Source organism: Mugil cephalus, chromosome 17 (genome assembly GCF_022458985.1).
Source record: "Mugil cephalus isolate CIBA_MC_2020 chromosome 17, CIBA_Mcephalus_1.1, whole genome shotgun sequence".
In the NCBI taxonomy this organism is placed as follows: Eukaryota; Metazoa; Chordata; class Actinopteri; order Mugiliformes; family Mugilidae; genus Mugil; species Mugil cephalus.
This window is the reverse complement of record NC_061786.1, coordinates 9,297,933-9,315,548: the sequence shown is the minus strand read 5'-3', so window position 1 is coordinate 9,315,548 and position 17,616 is coordinate 9,297,933. Positions and strand designations below refer to the sequence as shown.

Here is a 17,616-nt window from a genome sequence, read left to right as displayed (position 1 = left end):
TCACTCAGTCAAAACTCACAGGCCCAGAGCTGAACTCTCCGCTGGCTGCGTTCACAGTCTGGAGGGACGTTATATCACAGCGGCGCGGAGCTCTGAGATACTTGTGTGTTTAAGGCCTCGGCTTTGATTTCAACTCAATTTTGCCATCTTTATTAATTATTATCATCATTAGTGAGGAGGTTGTGTAACTTGCACCAGTGACAGGACATTTTGCGCATTACCCTAATAATGTGTCCCAAGACAAACGTGGACTGTAATTTGGTTTAATTGTGCAATCAGGTCACTGTGTGCAGACGTGAGTAACATAACAATTTTTTTTTCAGTGCACCTGATGAACCGTTTGAAGAGGAGCGTGGTGTTGCGGATGATCCGCGCGGCGCGGGACTCTTCGTGTTGACAGCGCTGGAGGGTCAAGCCGTCGTCCATGTGACCTTCAGAATGCAGGCACGCCTTGAGACGACAGGGCCGGAAGAGAGAGAGAGGGGAAAGAGATAGCAGAATGACTTCAGATGACGTAGGTCAGGGGTCTCAAGGGCCCTCAAACTGACTGAGAGATTAACCAGGGACCCCCTACCTACTATATGCCTTCTATATTAAACCTGGCCTTGTGCTATCTATAAATATACATTATTATCATTTAGCATTCAATATTAAGCTACTGAAATAATACCCCCGTTGAAGACCTATGATGAAGGTAAAGGGAAGAAAAGGGAGCCTTTAAATTGAGGAAATGTCTCCAGCCGTCGTCAGCCAACAATGAGCCTCAGTGTCTGGAACACAGGTGCTGACACTACAGGCTACCTGGCTGTGTTTACACAGAGGACACGTTGTCACGCGCATTATCGCATGGACGTTCCTATCGCTCCTGCCACAGTAGCCAAGGGACGAGATTTATATATAGTTTAGGCGGTGACTTCATCAACGCATTATGCTTAAAGTAATGAATCTGGTGTACTGTTTCCTTATGCCTCAGAAGGCTTTTTGCTCTTGCTCGTCGTTGACTCACTCGTCTCTTGAGAGGACCCAGACGAGCAGATTTGACGTCGGGCGCCTGGTAGGAGAGCCAGAGTCCCGTGGCCACGTGCACGATAAAGCAGATCGAGTCCCCGTATTTAATCTCCGCCACCCCCATGCCCTCGATGTCCCGCTTGGGGCTCTGCTCCAGCTTCTCCTGCACATGGGGGGAGAGGATGAACATGTCAGAGCTGTCAGTGTGAAACACACGGGCACGCTATCAACGTGTGCGCATGTAAATTTGTTCTTAATTAAACCACCAACCAAATGCCGGCTGCATCTGCTGCTCAGACTGAGAGGGATTTCTACTGGGATCAGATGTGACTACAACCCGTATTGGTCGTGAAGGGTCCATTGATAAATGAGTTCACTTATATTGCTTAGTACTTGAATCCACATTGGAAGGGTTACTAATTGGCTCACAATCACTGGTCATATCTAAAAACTCTGTGACTGGGAGTAACAACTAAATGGCTCAGTCAGAGTTTGCAGGATCAGCTAAATTAACCTCTATGGTGCAGCTTTCACTGGTCCAGTAATTCATGTAATTTGTCCTTGAAAGAAATGGTGACTTTCCAGCCCAAGGATCGTGGGCGGTTGGTTTGTAAAGGTTTAGAGGTGATCCTTTGAAACACGCTCTGGTTGGCATTTAATGAGGAATCGTTTGGCTGTTCCCGTGTTCCTCAGGTCACCTTGAGGAACAGTGGGGGGTCGAGCACGTACATCTCGTTTTCTGCAGCCGCATCTATATGTGCGTTTGCGCCCTTGCCTTGGAGGCTCTGAAGCAGAAGGCTGTGGCGATGGTGTCAGACCTCTCCCTGTCCTGCAGCACCAGCCCCCTGTCCTCGGTCAAGGCCAGGTAGTGGCCCGTGGTCAGGTGCCGTAGTCGGAAGGCCTGGCCCCAGCGGATGTGGCTCCCGCTCCAGCTGTCAACGTCACACCCACGTATTGAAATTAGGCACACGCGCAAAAGAAAAGTGCATTTCGTGAGCTTTGGAATAACTTCCAATGAGCAAAACATTACAGCTAGCTGTTAGCCTAGCACGGACGGAACTGAAGAATTAACTGAGTTGAAAACATTTCTTTGACTATGCTCGTTGTTTCTGTTGGGGAAATTCAAAAAGGGACATGGTAGAAGAGATAAGCATCATGTTTGACACAGTGAAATGCTGTGTTCCTGGGTGGTTGTAAAATAGAGGAAGGCAAACACGTAAGAAAGGATCAGGTATGAGAAGTGATAATAGCTTAAGTTACAGGTGTGTGTAGAGAATAGGAGGGTCAATGAAAGGAGGATAGAGAATGTGTAGCATTAAATTACAGGTGTGGAGAGGGAAGGGTGGGTAAATGGCTGTAAGAGAAAAAACAAGGTGGGCAAAAAACAAAAGGTAAGAGAAAAATAAGAGTTTTTTTTTCTTTTAAAAAAATGATGGGGTGGGGGATGGAATGGAAGGGAATCAATAAGAGATCACGTGGAAGACCACCCACCTGATTCGGAGCGGCTCCAGCCTCCACAAGGACCTCGCCTTGGCGCCGGCTTTACCCGTCTCATAGTTGACTATCCTGGGGATGCCAGAGAAGCATGAGTGGGCGGCCTGTCTACGGATGCTTTAACTGTCTAGCCGCCATCGACGCTGTCAAGGTCATTCATCCTGGCTTGGAAGAATACCACCTCTTTCCTCTCGTTTGTCACACTGATATTCACTGACAAGATGTTCGACTCAGACACGTAAACACGCGCGCGCGGCAAGCCTGGATTTACTCTGCCGGCTGCAGCATCACATCCTTCAAACAGAGACATGTGCGCCCTGATAACCCTCAGCTACAATGTCTATCAGTGATATGGGTGACTGGGTCCAAAGATAAAAGGAATCGCTCATCCCGGCGCGCTGACAGCTTGGAGTGTGTTTGATCTGCCCCAGAAAACTGTAAGACCTCTAAAAAGCTTGGCCTTTCTGCTGAATTTCAAGGACAACGCTAGGAGAATAGCCAAAGCTGGAAATTAATATCTAAACCCACCCCTCTGTATTTGCCATGCTCCATTCTAAAAATAGACCCTGTGTGTGTGTGTGTGTGTGTGTGTGTGTGTGTGTACATGTGTGTGTGCCAAGGGGAAAGCACACATCCTCTGGCACCTGGCTGAGTGTGCATGGGCTCTGCCCGCTGTTTTGACCCACTTCAAGACCACTGTGCCATTTTCCTGCGTCCTGTCTTATCCGTGTTGGCACCCAGCAGCTATACTGTAGATAAAAATAGCAGCCATTTTGGCTCCCCCGGAGACCTGCGGTGTAACGCAGGTCAGAGGCACTTTCATGACGTCGTGGTGAAAGCATCAGTTAGCCTCTTATGAGCCGCTCATCGCTCCGGGGCGCAGCTGCGCTGTGTTACGCACCTCTGCTGCTCTTCGCTCTGGTCTGATCCTGGGATGGTCACGACCTCGTCGTGCCCGTGGAACAACCGCATCACATGACCGCCCAGCAGGTAACCTATGAGAGGAGGAGGAAGGAGAGATTTAAATATGGTGGCTCTAGTTTTTCCTGTGTTACTGCTACTAAAGGTTGTATCATTTTGGTGGCATCCACAGGTAAACTGTGTGTTCATTTGTACATAGTATATACTATTACAGATGCTGTATATATTTTCAGATTTGTAAAGGTGATTCACTGATTCCCTGAAGTCTCTACCTTCTTCTATGTTGCTGCCGGAGCAGATGGGATGGACGTTCCACAGAGTCTGCATGAAAGAAGCATCCACCTGGATGTTGCCACTGGAGATGGATAAATGCTGCGGAACAGATTAGATGCAACACGTGAAGTTATTGGAACTACTCAGCACCACGCCTGATGTAATTCTATTCTCTGTGCTTACTCACAATGGTACCTCCAACCCCTGTCTCTGTTTTGTCTCAGTTCTCAGCCGCTCCTCCATCCCTCTCTCTCTCTCTCTAATCCTTCGTCTGCCCTCTTTCCTCTTCCTATTAACTATCGTTTGCATTTGACCTCTCTCATCCCTTCACTTCAATACGTCTCATCCTACCCCTTCGACCTCTTTCGTCAATTTATCCCTTTTCCGTTTGGCCGTGTCAACCAATAAACATCCTGGCATCAGTTGAGATGGGGTCTGTGCTGGTGAATCACTTATTTGTGGACAAGCACAGCGGTGACAGACGCAGCGAGCTGCTAAAGAATAACCAGTTTAGGCCAAATAAAAAGATTTGATGCCATGTACATGTCACAAAAACACTCGATCCATTCTTACATTTTTCTCAAAAACTAAAGGTAATTTCCATAGACGGTTTAAAACTGTTATAGCTCATCAGGCAGACGTCAGCTGGAGTTACAAACTAAACTCAGTAGTCACTGATCCAGAAGAAAACTCCAGTTTGTTGTTGACTGCTGAGGAAACCATGAAACAGACTGACAGATGCCTCAAGTGTTTGGAGATTTATACTTAGCGGGAGGTTTCATGGCTGTCACTGTGTGTGTGCATCCTAAAAAAAAAAAAAAAAGCAAAATTTGTGGCAGCTGTGTCCTGATCATCCTCCTTCCCCTGAGTCTCTCTGCAGCCCTAAGGTGCTGCGCATCCTCACATACCACAGTGTGGATGACAGCTGGGACACACAACCAGATTGGCATTGCTGAGTGTAAGGCGATAGTGGTCATCTGTCCGTGCCCCCTTTTGCTGCCGTCGGGGGGATAAACACCGCCTGGCTGCTGTCACCAACTTCATGGATCAGAGGGAACATATTTACCAGGGTGAACATAGCACATCGCTGTGATGCCAAGTTCAGGGGGCAAGTTCAATCTAATAGCGAAAGAGGCCTATTGTTGAAAAGGTCAGTTGAGAAGTGCAACAGGGCGGTAATCGTTACTAATGGGACGAGGAGATGTGTCGGGGATGATAATAGAAGAAGCTCTGGCATTCAGTCTAAATAAATCATAACATTTCCAGTGCATATCAAATTCTGCATAATGTAACTGTAAGAAGGCGCAGTCATCCAGAAGCGAAAAAGTCGTTCCTTTCAGCTCCTCGCTGGAGAGAGGTCACTGGAGGACCGCGGCGCGCGTTAAACAGGATTGGGATAATCTGAAATGCTGTCACATGAGGGGAAGTGTTCTCCACTGACGTTCTCCGGCGAACAGCTTAAGTTGTCAAATAATTAACTTACAAGGTATCGCTCTGAGGACACGCTGACGAGGATGAGGTCGTCGCCGATGCGCACTTTCTCCCCTTCCGATCTCTGTTTGGAGGCCGGGTGGATGGTCCACCAGCAGGCCTCACCTACAAAAGCACAGACACACATGTATTGTGCTACGTAAGCCATACACAGTACAGTGAGCACTGTCCTGATGTCATTTGTAATTACTCATAATGTAACCAGGTCAGAGCAGGCAGAAATGAGAGCTTGGGCACACGGGGATGCACCATGGAAACAATAATCTTGAAGTGACTGCTCATCTACTGCAGCCCATGGCATAACATGAATAACAACAGAAAAAAAAAAAGAAAGAAAAAAAAAAGACGTGGGTCCAGGTATCAGCCACCGCGGCAAGAATATCAAATTTGCAGCTCGGATATAATTATCACTGACAACAGAAGAATATTAACTGAGATGCATAAAAGACACAGTGAAACTCAGTCATGAACAAATGAGGTGATGAAGGGAAGATAAAAAAAAGAAAAACGAGGAGGACAGCCGAGCGAGACTGAACAAAGACAGACGGACAAAGACGCTAAAATGGGAAGAAAGCGGAGGATGAAAGGAAACTGTACCGGAGCTGTTCTTTTACCTGTTGAATCCTCCTGCAGGCCGACATCAAAGGACAGCTTATCTGTCTGTGACCTTGATGTCTTCAAACAGGCCAGGTACTGCGGTCAGCACACGGAAAACCATAAAAGACAGAGCCGTCACACACACACACACACGCACACACACACACAATCCTCTGAAGGTGACCTTTCTCGCGTGCTGCTCTACACGTGTCATATGCTTAAACTTTTCACTTTAAATCCCGCTACTGCGATAATCCAGCTTGATTGTTTTCTCCAGCGTGCGGCCTCTCACCATAGAGCTGAAGGAATGCCGCAGGAGGATGGCGTGTCCGTAGAGTAGAGTCTTGTGTCCCCCGCTCTGCGCCGCCTGCGGGGATAATTCACACACAAATGCATGGTTACACGTCGGCACAGACTCCTGACGGGACAGCCCCGGTGGTCTCCCTCCAGACCTCTGACACCGAACGTCGGCCTCGGTGAGGACCTCCTCGCCGGTGACGGCGGCCTCACCAGTGGGGAAGGGTTCTGCCACACCATCTCGCCAGTGAAGACATGCAATCTGACTCGTCACGGGAGATGGCGTGTGTGGCTCCTGTATCCATGAGCGTGGCAGGATACGGGGGACATCTTTCCAGCACTCCGACTACAGGAATGTGGGAAGGATGCACAGCTACCGTCAGTCTCCGATGCAACATCGGTCTTAGGAGGGATTGATTCCATCGCTTTTGGGGTTGGGTTGAGATGCAGGAGGGGGGATAAAGGACATCCCTACGTGGGGAGATGCAAAGGGTTTTGTTGTTTTTCCTCGAGCAAGCTATACCCATGTTACTCACCTTCCTTATGAGCCTCTAGGAAGCATTAAGGTAAGAAAGAGCGTCATTATTCAGAAAGAACTATTGTTCTCCTGAGCCGTTCCGCTTTATTTTAAGCTTTGGCACAATATACTATAAAAGTCCTGGGGGCACAAATGATTGTCGAAAAAAAGGAGAAAAAAAAAGATTTTCTTTGGCATTCTACAAAGCAATGCCATTGGAATGACACCAAGAAATAATCAATGCCAAACAGCCACATAAAAATGTCAAATTAATACTGAAACTACAAGCACACCAGGACACTAAAGACAAGTATCTACTAAAGCTATGTCCATTATGTTGATTTGAACAACGTTATAATGGTATAACATCTGAGGGAGAGCTGAATCATAGCAGTGTTTCATGAAAACATCCCACAATCTCTCCTTTGTTCTGTTTCATTGTGCGTCTTTTTCTCTTGCTCTCTGTATCCCCCTCGATTGGCCACTGGGACAATAGCGGTCCTGTGATTTGATGCAGTTGTGTCACGCAGACTGCAGCACTGGCTTCCAGGCTTCTTCTGTGCTGCTGGCTACGGCTTTATGCTGGCTGAGGTACTGAGCTTAATGCGGCGAGGCAGAGCGGGCTGCAATCACCACAACCAATAAACCCAAATCTCGCTTATCCCAAACGCTGGGCAGAGAGTTATCTGTAAGACAAAGAGTCTTCCAAACGTGGAAACACATCGCAGCAGTTAATGGACTGTAAAGTAGATGAGTTTAAGATCAAAGACGTGCATGAGACGAGAAGAGCAGAGATGTGCAGTGTATCTCTGGCTCTTTTTCTTATCAATTTAGTCTGACTTTTAACAGGATGCAGCCTACTGCCGTATGAGCCCCACAGTGGTTTATGTATGTGGTCACGGTGCTGTGGTTTCCTCTCACCAAACTGGGATTGAAAACAGCAGGGGAACAGACAAACATCCACACCAGAGATCGTCAGAGCAGCTTTCTCTCTTAGGCCCTGTTCAGATGTGGTATTAAGAGGCATCCTGGGTGGTACCATCACAAGTTGGCAGCTTAAAGGACAGGCGCCGACGTACCCAGGATGCACTGAGAAGGCAATTTATATTGGATTGCTCAGACCACATTTGGAGGGGGTCTGAGCCACTGAACCACATTCTTTCAGTGATGTTAATAACCAGTGCATCCTGCTTATTTGATGTTCTCTTGGTTAGGTATCATTCATTCAGAAAAAAAAAAAAAAGACAAAGCCGATATTTTGAATGATTGCCAAAAGTAGGCAAAAGGGAAATTAATAATAAATAAATTAAACTACTAAATATTGAATATTTGCAGGTTGCAGGTATTTGTAATTCATGTCTCAACATGTGGTTAATTAGCAATGTGCATGTTGATGTATGCAAAGTAGCCGAGCGAAGTGAAATTGCCTTATTTTCTCAATAATGTCTTTGTTTACAAGCAATTTTACTGTCACCGCTGCAAATGTGTTTGGATCTTTTCAGGGTTTGAGCTATAATCTGAGCTTTGTTAGGATGCTTAAAGTAACAATATAGTCAGGGTATAAATAAATAAATATCACAAACAACACACACACATACACACATATATACGTGTGTGTGTCTGCGTGTGCTTTCAGTGAGCAATAAAGAGCTGTCCATGGTTCTGAAACATCGGTCGGTAGCAATCCATTGTTTTGAGATGACAGCAGAATATTCAACCGGGCTCTAAGTGATATTGACATTGCTTACATGAGTGCAAAATTGTAAGGCCATCCCAAGTTGTCACTCGCATGTTCATACTTGGTCCAAACGAGGCCTTGTGTGTGCAGATCAGTACACTCAGATCAAAAGCCAAATTTTACAAGACTTCTGTCAAGTTTCTGAGCGATCGCTGCTGGATATGACGCTTAATTGGGGCTGGCATTTACTCTAGTTTACTGTGTTGTCTTTACAGCTCCTCTCCTCTGCCTCCCCCTGTGTCTCAGTGCCTTCCAGCAAAAAACAGCCTCAACTGCCCATTTGCTCCAGCCACTGGCTATTGATAAGCCCATCTGTTCGAAGACGTATTGATTTCAGAGCCTCAGCCGAGACATATTCAACCTCCATTTCCCCGTTAATGGCGCTTCCTCCAGTGACATTTCAGCATGGGCAAAGAATGATGAATAGGCAGACAGTATTGGAAACAGATAAACGTGAGTGGAAGGAATACACTGAAGTATAACAGTGAAAATGGCCAATTCAAGCCATCTACAGTCTAAAAGTCCCTGAGATATTTGCTACAATGACACACAAGGTGTATGAGCTTTAGAAAAAAATACTATTACTAATATAATATATATTATTAAAGGGAAATCACATTGACTAGAGAACCACGCTAGCATCAAAGCTAACACGTTTGATGTGATTGCTTTATGCTGATCGATTAGCTGCAGCTGACCAGATAAATAGCTTACATAAACGGGTGGTCAAGTTTAGCAGGAGACTTTTAGGAGGAAAGCCAGCTTGGGCGGTTGTTAAATATCTGTGACAAGGGTTAGGCGAGTGGAAAAAAGCAGGGAGAAAGAAAGGACATTGATTTCTACCACACTGAACCACGATTTTTGGCTAGGTGTGGCTGCAATGCAATAAGAATGGGTTCCAGAAGGACTAAGGGGCTTTAGGTTACCTGTTTTTTTTTTCGTTTTCATCTATCATTTGCTGGGACAGCCGGTTGGACTGCAATCAAGACATTCCTGTGGAACGGGATGGGTCGAGAACATCTGAGCTCATTATGTAATTAGTGCAGCGGTTGGACTGCAAATGTTTTAGGTAATTGTACTTTACCGACTGCGGTGCCACTGCTTTTTATTCCGGACAGCCAAGTGATCTGCAAAACCTGACAACTGAAGAGCCATTTCACTTTTCAGTGACACTAAAGTCGCATGCGAAGCTACCGAACCCACAAATGGCCACCATATGGTCGCCACTTGTGGTATTGCTTTGCTAATGCAATGCAATGTGACAACGTCTAGTTAGACCCCTGCTAACTGACCCATTAAGCGGGTTGCTTTAGCCCTGAGAGATGTGGCAGTAATTGTTCCAACACCCATCCCAGGCATTGAGTGTATATATAACACAGAGCGGGTGAGGGAAGCGCAGAGGATCGCGTCAGCGGAGCGACAAAAATAGTTGCTCAACTTCCATGACGCGGATCAAGACAAATGTCAGACGTCAGCTAGTTGCTTCATATCACTGACTTCCAATGAAAATGTATTGTAGATTTTTGCTCTTTCGCCAGTAGTGTAAACATGCCATTAGTCATTAGTTTGGCAAAATGCATATATTTGATTTCCTATGCAAAAGCAAGCTGTCCATTCTAAGGTACTGAAATAAATGGCATTTGAAATAACAATTTTTATCACAAGAAAAAGAAATGCATTGTTTTAAGGCCTTAAAGTGGTGCTAATGCAGCAGGGATCCGGTTGGACTGGAAGTTAAATACATTATTTGAGCTTTAATCTAGCGTTTAATATTCTGAGTATCCCTTTGCTCGACTGCAGCTCATAACTTCATGCCAGCTGGAGCTAACACTCGCCACATCAGTAGTGGAACCAATGGCCTTAATTTCCGTCATTCTATGGCACAGACTGTCCGCTGTGGCCACGAAGGCCCAACTTCCATTTCTGTTGGAAGGACTAGGACAGAAGGACAGGATTTACGGAAACGCTCACCATCATTAGTGGTGTGGCATTAAAGGGTGAACGGGCAAAAGTTGAAAAGACTCCAAGACGTGGGAGCTTTCATGTCTTAAACCTCTGGAGATACCGTCGTGCTGCGCAAATGTCCGTGTCACCTCAGCCGCTTGCATCATCTCGCAGATTCTCAAAGCAAGCTGCCGCTATGATTCGAGGATGCTGTGACAAATTAGAGCTTATCCTGTGTGAAGGGTTGCACGAAACAAATGATACTTGCACTGAGCATCCGTCTGAAATCCCTGAGGGGACAAGATGAATGTTAATCTGACGCTAATCCAGCATTGGTGCTGCTCTAGTTCTCCAGCCATGGAAAACTGAGTCTTGAGACAAGTGATATTTAAGGACAACCAACTGAATTTGTCTTTGTCAGTTTGATAGGCGCCCAGGCGCTATCTGCTCACGCAGCGCAAAAAAAAAAAAAAAAAAAATCCATATGATCATCAGTTATTTCAAAGCATTGGGTCATTCAGGTGATTTCTAATGATTTCTAATGTTGTTGTGACATGTCGTGGGAGACAAAACACAACAAGGGGAGAACAGAATAAGCAAAATGTGTATTATAATTTGTCTACCCATGCATGGTTAATGAGAGGGGAATGGCATGAGTGGTGAACATACCCATCGATCCGGGCCGCGTGTCTATCATGCAGAAGATGGAGGTTATATACAGAAAGTAGAAGATAAAGATGGGAGAATTACACATCGGTCACAGCAGAGTGAAAGAGAAGGAAAAAGACTTGAAAGAGGAAAACAGAGAGAGACAACATAGGGGCACAGAATACAGCGATGAATGAGTGCTAATTTTTAACAATCCCAACCACATTCCCTTCACTGGAAAAGCCTCTTCACTTTCACTAACGTCTAATCTAATTGACTGTCAGCTGCCATCTCAGCCTGTACACTTTCCAGGTGGTTATTTTACAGAAAAAGGAAAGGTCTAACTAAAGTGGCTAAATCATGCTGTTTTCCTTCCGGCCTCTGTATTAATGAAATGGGCAAAAGTGCACACAGCACTTGAGGGAAAGCTGCAGTGAGGCCAAGGCGTCCCCTTCATCTTCATCAATATTCATAGAGGCCTGGACCTTTCTGCAGTCAGGGTCCCTAGGCCACCGTAACGGGCCTATTTCCCTCATTAATCTCCTCACCATGCCCGAAACAAGTGAAGAATATTCAACTTAGCTGGCTGCATTCATTACAGCTGCCTCTTTTGAATGCCATAACACACTGGGACATGCGCCACGTGACTCAGAGATCGCTTATGAGGAGCTGGAGTGTGTATCTGTGTGTGTTAGTGTTCCGCGTCACTCACCCCTTCACTGTTCTGTCCGCTCTTAGCCAGCATCTCCTGCAGGGCCCGCACTGACAGAGACTGTTCCAGCACAAAGGTACAGATGCACAGGTCTGGGGGAACATACTGCAACAACAGAAAAGTAGGTCGTGGGTTAAAAATTAACAAAGCAGAAGGATTCTCGCTGTGGAGTTTTAGACTTACTACTTATTTTTTAAAACACCCAATATTTCCCAGTAATTTCTTTAATCTCTAAAAGCTTCTAACAGCATACATCATATTTTGAAACTGTATAAAAAGATTAAAAAATAATTTTTTTTTCTTTTTCTACGCAGGAGGTAGTGTCTATAAATGCAACATTTGAACGAGTTATTCTTCTTGAATTGCTGGGACAAAGAGTTTGCAAATGTGCCTTATGACACCTGCCAAAGCCACCAAAATGAGAGATGGCCTGTAGCTCTTAATGAACATCATTGCCACCTATCCCGTTGGATAAATACGAAGCCAAAACCAGGAGCCTTTTGACCAAATCCAAAAATCTAGAATCCAACCACCACCTTCGACCCTGGAGCTCATCTTGTTTAATCAAAGCAAAGAGCAAACGGTAAAACAGTAAAAAAGAAAAGAAACTATTTGCTGTTTGACAAGGGGCCTATGTGCCAGACTGGTTCTTTGTCTCAATTTGAGCCAGACAGTCTCCAATGTTTTGTGTTAATCAAACTTAACTGACTGCTGGAGGTAACTTCCACACACAAGAGCGATATCAGTCTGTCCCTTTAACTCAAGAAAGTCAGTGTAGACAAACCAAAAAATTGCGAATAAAGGTAAAGTACACCTTAACATTGATCAGCACCATCACAAAATAAAAGGATCCACATTAGATGCCAGTGATGGGAACCTCCTACTGGAACTTGTCTTATTTGAACCTTCGACATCTGGGGCACGATGTTCTCTTTGCTACTGGAGTGTGTAGTGTCATAATGCCAAGATCTAAGCTCTCTCAAGGCCTTCACAAATGTGGACGCCTAGGAATCTGGCAAGAGATTAAAGGGCTCTCCACATCGTTTAAAATAAATCACTCCACCGTGAGGAAAATCATCCACAGCAAAAGTGGCAAAGGTTTAAAACAACTGCTGATTTGTCCAGGGTTGACAGCCTCAGCAAGTTCAGGCCAAGAGCCGACTGTTATATGCAAAAAGAAAACCCCAAGATTTCTTCAAGGGATCCGCATGTAATCGTGGGGTCAGTGAACGCATCAACCAAAGGGGGATTGGATAAGTTTGACCTGTCTGGGAGGCATGCCAGGAAATATCTTTGCTGTCCATAAAGGACAGTGGTGCAAAACTACAGACAAATCAAAGATATTTTTTGTGTTGCTTTGTTGAGCTATGAATTCTGCATTATGCCGAACATATTTCCATCTGAAAGTAGATTTTTAACCAGGATAATGAGGAATCAAGGAATAACTTAAAAAGAAGAACTGGTGGGTTATGGAGTGTCTCAGTCAATGAATATATTCAGCAAGTAGATATTAGAGACTGTTGAATGCTGCATGTAAAACATCTACAAGAAGTAATTCTGCTAAAAGCAAGCAATACCAATGTCTCAAGCCAAGAGTTACCTTTTCCACAAATGAATATTTGAATATTTACATTTACTTACTGTATATTTGTGCTAAATAAATTATTATTATTTCCTTGTGCGGTCGTTCAAGAATATCCTCTTTATCGGCAGGCACAAAGATTAAGAAGTTGATTCATTCACATTCGTCCCTGCATCGATCCGGTGCGCTTACTTAGAAGGAGCCATCTGCAGTGCAGGATGTTCTCCAATCAAAAAAGTCAATGAAAGCAGCTACAGTACCTGAGCGGCCGTGTCCTACCGACATTGACCCAACCTTAATGTATTCATGAAAAGTTTTACCACAGAATCTTACCCCGCGATCCGTCGACACTGATTCTAATGTTCTGCTTTAAAATTTTTTGCCGCATAAGCAAAAATACCTTCATATAGTCAGAGGGAAAACTGCTCCCTCAATCAGCGGGAATGTTGCGATTAGATGCCCACGCGGAAAATCTATGCCGACAACTGCATTTTATTTCCCCCACTTGAACCAAGTTCATCTTAATTGAGTGGGCGATATTCATTAAAAGGTACTTTTAACAGACTGAGTGCTCTCAGGTCGGTGAGCGCTCAGATAAGCTAGGTCTGGGAAAGAGGACTATTAGAAAAGTGGAGAAGATGCCAAATCCCATCCCAAACCAGGGCAGCACCGGACAGGACAGGCAATTCACTGACAGAATGAGGAAAGCAGCGATACAGCGGGGTATGCCCGCAAGATAAATGATGCCAACCTAAACACCCTCCCTGGCCTCCTTACTGAGTGTCTCAACTCCTCGCAAAGTGGTTCATTCACACAGGTATATCTGACCTCAATGAAAAACTTCACAAAACGTGGTTTCAGGTTCAAGTAGCCGCACGGTGGAATTTCATTTATAAATCATCGCTGCTTGGTTGAATATAAAGCAGGCCCAGGCAGGACGAGGGGAAAGCTTCACTAAACAAACAGAGATTTGTTTTATAGCGACACATGCCAGCGCTGGAATTCAACAATAGTGTTTCCAGATAGTCTCAATCGCCAGCAACAGAAAACATTTCCAAATGTCACGCTTGCTTAATTTAGACCTGGAATGGTGTGTTTTATTTTAAGGGGTGGAAGAATTTATTTCAGTTCCAAATGTTGCATTTAAACTAATGCTGCCACAAATGCACTTAAAGGAACAGTGGCCCATTTAAGCAACGCTTAGTTAAAGGTTTTGGGTCATTGTACTCTACCTGCTTAACAAACTGTCAGGATTCCTGATCAGAGTTAGACCACTTTGGGAGGTGGAAGAGACCAAAGCAGAGCTAAAAGGAGACTGATTATTATTATTATTATTAATAATAATAATAATAATAATATGCTGCATGAACAAAAGGACAGCGCAAAGGTAATACATTATTGTGTGTAGTGTTTTTAGAGTGTAAACATCTAGCAAAACATGTTTGCTAACAAGTTCATAAAAAAGTTAAACAAGAATTTGAGACTATTGCTTGTTTCAGAAAACGGCTAGCTCCTACTAGCATGGAAAATAAAAGCAGGCTACAGCTAGATCTTTACGAAAGCACAAAAGTAAAAGCGTAAATAGGAAAATAAATATTCCTTCATACCACCTCTTAACCTAACAAACGAAATTCTTGTTTGTTACATCTTAGTTATTATCTTTGGTTGGTCTGGTACAAAATTCCTCACTGGTTACTAACTTTTTGGGTTCAAGAACATATTACACATAAAATTAATCAACCAGGGTTCTATGTGTTTTGTTGTATGAACTCTGTTTTTTTTTGTTCCCCATCACTGTGCCTAGCTATGCTAAAGTCTGAAGCCTTCATGTGAAGTCTACCTTCACATGAATGGACATTTGTGAATGGCAATGACCATCACCGAAATCTTTTTCCCAAAATGTTTAATTATCCACACCCTCATGTAGGTACACCTATCAGCCATAATATTATGCCCACTAGTAAAGAGAATAACCCCTGATTATCTCTTTATCTTAGCAGCAGTGAGTGGGATTGGCCATTAACTGAGCATTCCGTCCCACTCCCCCCAAATCTCCATCCAATTGAGCATCTGTGGCATGTGCTGGACAAAAAAGTCCAATCCACTGAGGACTTGCATTGCAACTTGCAGGATTTAATGCCTCAGTGGGCCAGGACTGTTGTGGCAACAAAATGTGGACCTACACGAAATGGGGCAGGTGGTCATGAAATCATAATTCATAGTTCTGCACATTTCTGCCTCCATGCAGTATAACAATGTTAAGGCATGCTCGAAGACATGTTAGCTCCCTAGAATTTACTCTAGAGAAACCATAATAATTTGGTAAGAAGCAGTCCAGCCTTTCCCACATGTCTCTGGGTGACTAACGACTGACCTTTGCCCTCTTCAGGCACGAGATTGTAACAGCGGGTGGGGAGGGGATGGCTTTGAGAGATCAGGGCAGTGGAATGAAAGTCTAAGAGAGCTAGAGGGGATGATGAGTATCCAACCGAGCATCCGGTGAGACATTTTAACAGCAGCATTCCCAGCAATTTGGTTTATGACCAATCAGGGTGGTCAGCCAGGATGTTCGTTCTTTATGCCCGTCTCCAGAGACAGGGTGAAAAAGGGTTAAAGCGAGCTGATTAAAGAGGTGATTTCATACTCTGTCGCCGGTTCCCCGCTTAAATCGAGCAGGTGCTAAAGCTGTCAACTGATAAAGAAAGGAACTTAAACACACAATCTACAAATATCCTTTGACCACCGCTAGTTTGTCAATTCACATACCATACACATAACGTAGACACAGCACCACCACCATTATGGTATACAGGCATACCTCCAGTGGCCATAATATTGAGTCTCTGACAGGCAAGAGCTGCCGGTAGTATATCACAATCAACCAGCGTCTCACAGCCTGATTGATGTTGCCATTTAAACTGTGCACACTTTAAATCAACTTCATCCTGTCGACTTGGTCCTGTGCCCCATTAGAAGACTAGTTCACCAAGGAAAGGAGGCTTCCTATATTCACTTTTAATTTTTTTTTTTTTTAAGGTCTCTGTTGTTGATTCCAAAGGTGGGGGTGATGCCTCCGTTCATAAAAATGGCAGACAATGAAGACAAAGTGCCTGATAGGGAGAACATCCATCACACCTGTCAGGTATAATTACCATCCAGAAACGGCATGAGAGCCTAACACCCACCCCCAACACACACTCCGACGTACACACACTGCAAAGGAGAGTATATCCTAAATTCCAGGAGTACGTGGGTGTTTTCTTTTGTGTACAGTGTTTACTCTTCCCCTTTCAAAATTCTCATCTTGTCCTTCATGCCCAGAACAGCGTCTTTCTGCCTATTTAAATAACCTTGTGTGCTAGCTCTCAGATGATACTAATGGATCTTGATTAAAAGGCAATCAATGTGGAGGAAGCCTGTAAGGCCTGCTGTCGAGTGCAGCTTTGCTACAGGAAAACATTAATGCCAGATTAGCAGCAGAGCAATAACGGCAAGTGAAAGGTGAAAGCGTCTGGGATTGATATTCTCTCCAACAGCCCAATCATCGTTCCAATATTTCTGCCTAACAAGTGGATCTTTTGGAGGAATAACATTGAGGATGTGCTCCATTATAGTGTGGATTCATTACACACAAAAAAAAATGCATTAGGGTGGCAATCCACTAACGACAAAGGAAAACAATTAAATTTAACTCATTAGAACTTCGCAATTAGTCGCACAAAACAGCAAATGCGTCTGCAACTACGACCGCGCTGCTGAGCTGCAATAAAGCTGTAGGCAATTACAGCCAACAACGGCGCTGCTTATGAAACAATCCATCAAACACGTCCAGGGGCGTAATTTCAGGGAGTTATTATCTGACGGCGGGCCCACAGAGATGTGACGTTCTGCATGAACCCTTGGAAGAAGGGCTCATCCAGGAGACTGAGCTGTTGTTCCTGCTTTGACGGAGCACCGAGCTGCCTTTCTGTGCACCCTCTCTGCTTGGCTTCTCTGAGTGTTCGCCGAACGTAAATAAGAACGAACTAAACGGGCGCTTGGTTTGAGTTCTCGTCTGGATGACTGCGCCCTTTCATCTGGCTCACTTTCCTGCCAACTGCTTCATGTGGCATTTGTTGTACATATTAGTGTCTGAATGTGCATATGTGCGTGAACATGAGGTCCATTATATAACCGCAGCAAGAACAAAGTGCATCCCACACCAGTGACATGAATATCTCTGTGAGATGTGATCTCAGATCTGAGAGAATCAGTGGAGCCAGAGCAGCCTACCTTCGCCTCTGATGTGGGCTCCAGGTAGCACAGTCGATTGCCGAGCCCCTCAGCAGCCAGGCAGAACTTGCGATTCTCCTTCTGGATGCTGGCCACGCACTGGAGCACCACTTCATCATCCT

General features: G+C 44.7%; 1 protein-coding gene across 11 annotated transcripts in view; it reads right to left on the bottom strand.

Annotated features, from left to right (window-relative positions):
• LOC125023535 (ryanodine receptor 3-like) overlaps nt 1-17,616 on the bottom strand; it is a 100,215-nt gene that overhangs the window by 63,579 nt on the left and 19,020 nt on the right. For 7 of the 11 annotated variants that reach the window (XM_047610856.1, XM_047610862.1, XM_047610859.1 and 4 more), the window contains exons 2-13: nt 17,495-17,614; nt 11,641-11,745; nt 6,618-6,632; nt 6,077-6,151; nt 5,802-5,880; nt 5,180-5,292; nt 3,696-3,795; nt 3,404-3,497; nt 2,500-2,574; nt 1,784-1,940; nt 1,007-1,171; nt 329-450 (exon numbers count right to left, since the gene is read on the bottom strand). In XM_047610856.1, coding sequence (XP_047466812.1) covers nt 329-450; nt 1,007-1,171; nt 1,784-1,940; nt 2,500-2,574; nt 3,404-3,497; nt 3,696-3,795; nt 5,180-5,292; nt 5,802-5,880; nt 6,077-6,151; nt 6,618-6,632; nt 11,641-11,745; nt 17,495-17,614 — 1,220 coding nt within the window. The remainder of the gene's footprint in view (nt 1-328; nt 451-1,006; nt 1,172-1,783; nt 1,941-2,499; nt 2,575-3,403; nt 3,498-3,695; nt 3,796-5,179; nt 5,293-5,801; nt 5,881-6,076; nt 6,152-6,617; nt 6,633-11,640; nt 11,746-17,494; nt 17,615-17,616) is intronic. The other 4 variants (XM_047610860.1, XM_047610861.1, XM_047610866.1 and 1 more) reach the window with 1 other exon arrangement.